General features: G+C 34.8%; 1 protein-coding gene across 1 annotated transcript; it reads left to right on the forward strand.

Moving 5' to 3' along the window:
* The first annotated feature begins 3,360 nt into the window (after positions 1-3,360).
* LOC131610067 (uncharacterized) lies at positions 3,361-7,576 on the forward strand. Its single transcript, XM_058881935.1, has 3 exons — positions 3,361-4,007; positions 5,381-5,548; positions 5,667-7,576. The coding sequence occupies exons 1-3, from the start codon at positions 3,459-3,461 to the stop codon at positions 7,356-7,358; spliced, it is 2,409 nt and encodes an 802-aa protein (XP_058737918.1). The 5' UTR covers positions 3,361-3,458; the 3' UTR covers positions 7,359-7,576.
* Positions 7,577-9,600: the final 2,024 nt, after the last annotated feature.

The following is a 9,600-nucleotide window of genomic DNA, read 5'->3' on the forward strand; positions in this document are numbered from 1 at the left end:
AGTGACGTCGAAAAGATACAAGGCAAGGTTAGTTGCAAGGGGTTTCACTCAGAAAGAAGGTGTCGACTTCAATGATGTGTTTTCTCCTGTTGTAAAGCATAGGTCCATTCGAATGTTGCTTGCCATGGTGGCACAGTTCGACCTTGAACTGGAACAAATGGATGTGAAGACTGCGTTCTTGTATGGTGATTTAGATGAAACGATCCTGATGAGGCAACCTGAAGGGTATGTCGAAAAGGGGAAGGAAGATTATGTGTGCAAGTTAAAGAGATCTTTGTATGGGCTGAAACAATCTCCTCGACAGTGGAATAGGAGATTCGACAAGTTCATGGCGCGCATAAGTTTCATTAGAAGTCAGTTCGACCACTGCGTTTACTTCAGATTTCGACCTGGTAATTCATTTGTTATTTTGTTGCTTTATGTGGATGATATTCTCATAGCAAGCAACAATGTTGAAGATGTGATGAGGGTGAAGGCTGAACTCAATAAGGAGTTCGATATGAAGGATCTGGGAGCTGCTTCCAGGATTCTTGGAATTGACATTCGAAGAGATAGAAAGAAGTCGAAGTTATGTCTATCTCAAGAGGCATATCTACGGAAGATTCTTGAAAAGTTTGGTATGTCGAATTCGAAGCCAGTTGTGACTCCAACAAACCCTCAATTCAAGCTGAGTGTTGATCAGTGTCCCAGTACTGATGTCGAAATAGCCTATATGAATAGCATCCCATATGCTAATATAGTTGGTTCTTTGATGTATGCTATGGTCTGTACTAGACCCGACATAGCTTACGCAGTCAGTCTTGTAAGCAGGTACATGGCGAATCCTGGAAAGGCTCACTGGCAAGCATTGAAGTGGATTTTAAGGTACATAAATGGATCTCTGAACAGAGTTCTAATTTATGGTGGAGCCTTGGGTGAAGATAGTAAAGCAGTAATAGAAGGATATGTCGACTCTGATTATGCAGGTTGTATGGATTCCAGGAAATCTATTTCTGGATATGTTTTCACTATGTTTGGCACAGCAATTAGTTGGAAAGCAACACTTCAGAAGGTTGTTGCTCTATCAACCACTGAAGCGGAGTACATTGCATTAACTGAAGCTGTGAAAGAAGCATTGTGGCTTGAAGGTTTTGCAAAGGAGCTGAAACTTCAAGGTCGAAGTATCACTGTTAAATGTGATAGTCAGAGTGCAATACACCTGTCGAAGAATTCAGCCTATCATGAGCGAACTAAGCACATTGATGTGAGGCTGCATTTCGTCAGAGGAGTAATCGAGCGTGGAGAAGTCCAAGTGCTGAAGGTTTCGACTGAAGACAATGCTGCTGATATGATCACCAAGACATTGCCGAGTTGCAAGTTTTTCCACTGTATGCAGTTGATACAGCTGCATGAAGAAAGCTAGTGTGTTCCCTTGATGTTGTAGAGTTAGATCCAAGGTGGAGATTTGTGAGATATTGGATCGAACTCTAGTATGGCCGAAGGGTAGCTTCTTGGTTCGACAGGGTTAAGCATGATGTCGAAGGTTGTTCACATGCTTGTGTCGAAGATGCTAGGGTTGTTAGCATGTTAAATTAGGTTTTAGTGTTTAAACCCTAATTTGTTAAGTTAGCTTGTTTATTAAGTTGGCTTGTGTAATGGGCCTTGCTGAAAAAGCCCATTAGTTAGTATGTTAGGTTTTATTATAAATAGCATACTAGTCTCTCATCATTGCTAAGCTGCAAATCCTAATTTAGGGTGAGAGAGGTTATTTGTTATTCTTGTAAACTTGTAATCTTGTTTTAAGAGAAAGTAAAAGAATAACGGTTATAACCAATTATTTGTGTTCTCCTCTTCTTCCTTGTCCTTTATTCATCCCTTATTTTATACTTTGTTCGTGGCATTGAACTCACAACATGTATTTTAGCCAAGTGTTTGATTAAAGGGATTTAGCATTTAGTACATCTTTGGAATAACTGTCACATTGTCATAATCACGGTGAGTCCTAACCTTATTGTTGTTTTTTATTTTTAAATTCCATTTTTATGAAGAAGTTGAGTAGAAAGTGATGATATGTTAGAAAAAGTAGCTTTATTTTTAAATGGTGAATTCTTATCTACCCAACTCAAAAAGTTGGGTAAAGTTACCTCATATGTAAATTACCTTGAAAACAACAATTAATTGTAATATTTAATAAATAATTAATTGTGCTAAAATTAGATGGCATCATATGAATTGTTGAATGTACACTACCCAACTTTTTGTGATGGGTAGAGAAGTTGTCCCATTTTTAAATTTGTGGTTTTTTTTCTTCTAACTTTATTATTGTTTTCTAATTCTTAATTACAAATTATATATATAAAAATTATTTTAATTTTTTATTCTCTACTTCTAATAATAAATATTTTTTCTTTAGGTAAGAAATATCTACCTCTTCATCATAGTTTTTATCCTCTCTTTCTAATTTAATTGTTGTTTTATAATTCTTAGTTATGTTTTTTTAGTAACTACATATTTATTTTATTTTTTTATATGAATTTAGAGGTCATTACCTCACTTATTCATATGGATATCTAAAGAAACAAAAAAGTGAGATATATAAAATAATATTAAAGGATAAGATGTAAAATATCTTTATCTCTGAAGATGCATATTTCACATTTTTGACACATTGATTGTCATCTTATTTAGAAGAATGTATTTTATATGTTTGATCACATTTTTGGTCATTATCTAGAGGAGTATACTTCACATATTTTGAGACATTGATCGTCATTTCATCTAGAGAAGTATATTTTACATGCTTTGACACATTGATCGTCATCTCATTTTATCTATAGGAGTATACTTCACATGTTGGACACATTAATTGTCATTTCATTTAAAGGAGTATACTTTACATATGTTTGAACACCTTGACCATTTTTTATTTAGAGTAATATATTTCACATGTTTGGACACATTGATCATCATTTTATTTAGAGGAGTTCCCCTTCACATGCTTTAACAATTTGACCGTCATTTCATCTAGAGGAGTTTATTTCACATGTTTGGACTCGTTGATCGTCATTTCATCTTGAGAAGTATATTTCACATGTTTTGACATATTAATCGTCATTTCATCTTAAAGAGTACATTTTATATACTTTGACACATTGACCGTCATTAATATAAAGGAGTATACTTTACCTGCACAAAGTTGAGTATTGAAAAATTTTGTGCACTTTTTTGAAAATTCTTTTCACATGATTATTACCATTTTCTATCAATAACTTCATTCCCCTAGAGAGTTAACCTACCATACTCAAAAAGCAAACTCACAAAGCCGGACAATCTTTTAACATATAAAATGTTACTTGTCACTATCTATCATTTATTACAAGAATACAAAAACTCAACAAGAAACACACACTCCCTCACTCCTCAAGTCATTATAAATCTCCCAAACTTCAACTCATAATTTACTTGTAACTCAAATCATCATGTCATCAACAACATCAACAATTGCTAAAACAAGATCAGAGTTGTTCCAAACTCGTCTTGGTTCTGCTCTAAGAACAACCTTAGCATGCAGCATAGTTGGTATCACTGCCCTATATAGCCCTGAACATGTGAAGGGTTACATTAAATTTCCATCTATTTCTTATGTAACAACAATTCTCATAGTATCTGATGCCACACTTGGTGAAACAGTTAAAGGTTGTTGGCATGTTCTATGTGCAACCATTCAGGTTATGATTTTTTCTCTACTTAGCCTGCAAGTTATAAGACCTGGTCACTTCAGCGACTGCATGGCTGCGCTAGCGGTGGCACTCGGTGCGTTCTTGGTGTCGTTACCGGTATCGACGAACTTGTTGACTAAAAGGATTGCTTATGCACAGCTTGTGATTATTTATGTGAGTACAGTTATATATGGTGCGAAACAAGGAGTGGCTACACATTCAATTCACGTGGCTTGTTCTACTGCACTTGGTGCTATAGCTTCTGTTCTGGCCATGTTGCTACCTTATCCAAGGGTTGCTTACTATGAGGTAATTTAAACTTTTCTTTTAACTTTATAAATAATGATAGAATCAGATGATTCTAGTTTCGTCTAACTTAATCAGAAGTCATGAATTCGAATGCATTCAACCGCCTTTAAAACGGTTGAGTGCGAACTTTGCCAACAATTATAGTGTTGTAATATAAAGAAACTATATTTAAAAGTAAAATGTAGAACATGAAAACTGTTATTAAAATTCATAACCATACTAGGATTATGAATAATGTATTCAAAATTTAGAATAATCAGAATATTCTCATGAGAAAAATTTATATGAAATCATTGATAGTCAATTATAATAATTAAATATTGATGAACTGTGATACGTGTATATTATTCAACCATATATAATTTTTTTAATTTATTATTTTAAAATAAATTTAGATTTTGAATTAATCTTGCCTATATTCCACAAAACTCCAAATGGCATTTTCTTTAAATATTCTTAAAATATTATAATTGCTTTTTTTAGAGTAGTTTTGTATCATGTGATGTTGAGCACGATCTCTCTCGTTATGATCGATATAATTAATCTTTGTGACACTTTCAAAATGTGGCAAAAGCAACATATTTGGTATAATAGTACTTCCAAAACCTAAGGAGTCTAACTCAACAACTTTGGATATTTTTGAGAAGAGAATACATGAAAGCTGTAATCTCTGTGTTCTGATGTCACTATCTCATTGTCATTTGGTTCAATTTAACTATATAACTTCAAAAAAATTGTAAAATATATGAAATTGACCAATGGTTGAATTATGAATAACATATGTATATTTAAAAATGTAATAAAGGTATCTGTATCAGTGTATATGTGCATGCCAATTTGTCTGCAAGTGTTTGTGTAGATGTGCATGAAGAGAAAGACATTTGGTTCATTCTCTCATCATTTAGCATAATAATTTGTAGTAAGAAACAAATTAATGAACGGATGAAAAAACAAGCCACAACTAATGTCAATTTGTTTCTCCGATCTCATCGATGCATCTTTGACACCTTTTACATCACAGTATTCAAATATTAATTTGATGCAAGTAAGAAAAATCTTTGTTTTTTTGACTGGAAAGTAAGAGAAAAAAATCTTAACATGTTACTGTCACAACCTTGTTATTATATCTGTACCATTACCACACATACTACAAAAGTTCACGAAGCATATACAACCTAAAGATTCACAAGGAATCTCTGTATATTCCTCAACAAGATGCTAAGAACTCAAAAAACATATCTTAATAGAGTTATAACCTATAGAAAATTCCATGCAGAAACTCACTTTTGTAGTAAAAATGCAAACTATTGTCGTTATTGACTTCATTCGTTATAAATGATATTAACGTGCTTCGCACATTGTCTTGTTTTCAGGCTAAAAAGTTTTACCAATTATACACTGAGAATACATCTGAGAGATTAAACTGCAATATAGACGCTATCTCTGCCTCAGACAACTCAACTGCTGTTGGTTATAAAACTCGAGCCAAGTACCTTTCCACAACAGGAGCCAAGCTTCTCCATTGTGTCACAACTACTCTGGTAAGTTTAACAAAGGCTAAATCATGCATTCAAGTTCAGCACTGAAGTAGGTTTAGGGTTTTTAATTTCTTAGCAGCTGCAAATAAACTGATAAATATTTGTTTTTTTAACTATACAGGATGGCATGTATTGGGAACGACCTCAATCAATAATTTCCAACTCTCGTATTGAACTGGAAGAGAAACTGCAAGACTTGGATATACCGATAAGAGGGATGGACATTGCTCTATCGAGCGGCGTGTCTTTTCCTGTTGGTGTTATAGATGAAGAGCTCAGAGGTGTTCTGCTCGATTGCAGAGGACAAATCAGCCAAAAATTAGATCAGCAAGCTAAATGCTTTGTTCCTTTTGATGCAACTATAGATCAAGAAATGAAACAAGGCATTTTCAACAAATACCTATCCATAGCCTGCAAAGATCTTCCAACCTCGTTCTTTTTATACTGTGTGCAACTTCTCCTGGATGACGTGTCTATTTCAAAGAAAACCGACCATGCGCTGAAGAAAGCTCAGAAAAGTGTTGACTGCCAATCGTGCTTCAACAAGATCAGTGAGCTTTTGAAGAACTTGATTCCCAGCAACAAAGGCTTGATCTTTGCATTAAAGTCCTCTCTGTCATTAGGACTTGCTGTGTTACTTGGTTTGATGTATGACAGGACTAATGCATATTGGTCAGGGCTCACAATTGCAATCAGTTTCGTGACTGGACGACAACCGACATTCTCAGTTGCAAATGCACGAGGACAAGGCACAGCTTTTGGATCAATCTATGGGATCATATGTAGCTTCATTTTCCAAAAATACGTGGGAATTGTGGATTTAAGGTTCTTAGCTCTTATACCGTGGGTCATTTTCGCTTCTTTTCTAAGGCATAGTAAAATGTATGGCCAATCTGGGGCAATTTCAGCAGTTTTAGGGGCCTTGTTGATCCTTGGTAGGAAGAACTATAGTACTCCACCTGAATTTGGAGTTGCTAGAATGGCCGAGGCTACAATAGGACTCACTTGCCTTATCATCGTAGAGATTATATTAAGCCCCTCGAGAGCTGCAACTCTAGCAAAATCAGAACTTTCTCAAACCTTGAAAACACTTCAGGACTGCATTAAGCAGATTGCCATGATTACCCCTAGCGAAAGAGAGCTTCCATCTTCAAGTTACCAAGCCCTGAGAGAAGAGCAGAAGAAGCTCAAATCTCTTGTGTGTCAATTAAGAGAATTTACAGCAGAAGCTGAGGTGGAGCCAAATTTCTGGTTCCTTCCATTTCATAACGCCTGCTACAACAATATGCTGAAATCTCTATCAAGGACGGTAGATCTCTTGCTTTTTGTGGCTTACTCAATGGAGCATGTTACACAATTGGCACAGAAAGATGGAGTAGTTTGGATGGACATCCAAGGTCGAGGGAATGAGAATGTGAAGATTTTCAAAGACAAAGTTGACCCCATATTGAAAAGCCTGGAAGAGATAACACGGATGAAGTCTGTTAAGAAAATTGAAAGTGATTTGAAGAGCCAAAACGTTCCTCACGATCTCGAGTCACAAGAAGGTCTCAATGCAGACACATTAAGGATCTTGAGCAGAGATGAAGAGGTTGATAGCATTACAAACTCTTTCCTCCAACATCTAGAGGAAATTGCTGACAAAACTCATACCAACAAAGACGAGGAGACGCTTAAAGTTCAGATGCTTTTTCATTACAGCAGCTTGGGATTCTGCACCAGTAGCTTGATGAGAGAAATAGGGAAGATTGAGAGTGAAATAAGAGAGCTATGTATATGGGAGAACCCCTCAAGTGAAACAAACTTCAAATAGATTTACTTTAAGATCAATGCTGTGCATTCATAGTAAATATATCACTGTGGTTCCAAAATGACCACAATAAGAGACTTAGACTTACAAGTTAGCCAATGACATGTAGATAGTATCTTGTATAAAATCATCCAATTGAAAAGAGAAGTGATTCAACTCTATAAATTGATGTTTAAAGCACCCTAAAAAGAAAATTTAATCCTTGATGTGGTATCAACCAACTCTAGATTAAATAAATCACCTTATTCAATGTATGTCAAGTAGCACTAGCATCCAAGCAAATGCAAGCATATTAGTGATATATAGCCTGAACTCACAAATGATATGCATGCAATCTCACAAAATCAGTCATGGGAAAAGGTCTATTTATAAACCTCAAAGAAAAAAGAAACAATACTACATTGCTCACATTGTGATTGCACCAACATGTAATAGTAACACATCATCTAGCAAACCTTCTAAACTTAATTCGTTCTTTCATTAACTTGTTTGTGAAAGTTCTTTGACCACAGAGCATAGAATGCAAGCACACACAAGCAAGGTAGTTAAAATCAAGATTTTATGCAAAAGCAGAAAAGGGGGAGTATAATCATATTCATAAATCGTGCAATCGTTACACCAATCGGACAAGAATCGTAAATCTCAAACATATGCATATCAATGCATATAAAATAGTGTATAAGGCAAAAAATTCTTAAATCAAACTGGAACAGCTTGGTTGCATAACATTTGCATAATTAAAACGTCAATACTTGTGTGGTTAAAACAGTAGCACTCACATAACAGCAGCATAACACTTGAAATACTTATGTAATTTAAACCTTCAATCAAATTCAAAAGTCTCAACCAAAACAACTGAAGCTGCCTTTTGTCGTCCACCAATACCATAGTCACATAAATGTTTCAAAGATCGTACGTAGTACAATTCCACGATTAACATTGACAATTCCACACAATTCCACCGAAAAGAGATGCTCATAATTGCCAAGCCCGAGGGCAAGCATAATCGCAAAATTATAAGATTTTACAATTCAAATTGGGATTTTAACTACCATCCATGGCACAACTAAAGCTGCCTTTTATCGTTCCACCAATACCATGGTCACAGAAATGTTTCAAAGATCGTACATTGTACAATTCCACAATTAACATGGACAATTCCACACTACTCATAATCGCCAAGCCCGAGGGCAAGCATAATCGCAAAATCATAAGATTTTACAATTCAAATTGGGATTTTAACTACCACCCATGGCAACTAAAGCTGCCTTTTGTCGTTCCACCAATATTACCCATCCACCAATACCATAGTCACAAAAATGTTTCAAAGATCGTACATTGTACAATTCCACGATTAACATGGACAATTCCACACAATTCCACCGAAAAGAGATACTTATAATCGCCAAGCCCGAGGGCAAGCATAATCGCAAAATCATAAGATTTTTACAATTCAAATTGGGATTTTAACTACCATCCATGGCAAATACAAACATATCAGTGATATCTTAGCCTGAACTCACAAATGATAAGCATACAATAGCCTGAACTCACAAATGATAAGCATACAATATCAATGTCAATAAAGGGAAAAGGTCTATTTAGAAACTCCAAAGAAAAAAGAAACAATACTATCTTGCTCACACTGTTATTGCACTGTGATATAGCAACACATCATTTAACAAGCCTTTTAAATTTAATTTGTTTTTTCATTAGCTTGTTTGTGAAAGTTCCTTGACCACAAAGCATAGGTAATGCAAGCACACACAAGCAAGCCAGTTAAAATCGAGATTTTATGCAAAATTGTAAAACAGAGGTAGATTTATAAATTGTGGAATAGGAACACTAATTGGAGATTATTATACAAAATTCATAAATATCATAAAATATGTATAAAAATTCATATATATGCATATAAAATAGTATAAGACAAAAAATTCGTAAATCACACACTTGAAATACTTCTGTAAATTTATATTAACTGGCATAGCTCAGAAAACAGCACAGTTACAAAAAGCTGCGTAGTTAAAATTTGAAATACTTAAGTAATTAAAATATCACATAACAGCAGCATAATACTTAACACATTTATGTCATTTAAACCTTAAATCAAACTAACATGTCTCAACAAAACAACTAAGGCTGTATTCCACCGCCTTGACCATAATCGCAGAAACATTGGAATACCTTAGATCATACAATTCCACAATTAACAGGGGCATTTCCATACAATTCCATCAAAAAG

Source organism: Vicia villosa, linkage group LG6 (genome assembly GCF_029867415.1).
Source record: "Vicia villosa cultivar HV-30 ecotype Madison, WI linkage group LG6, Vvil1.0, whole genome shotgun sequence".
Taxonomy (NCBI): Eukaryota; Viridiplantae; Streptophyta; class Magnoliopsida; order Fabales; family Fabaceae; genus Vicia; species Vicia villosa.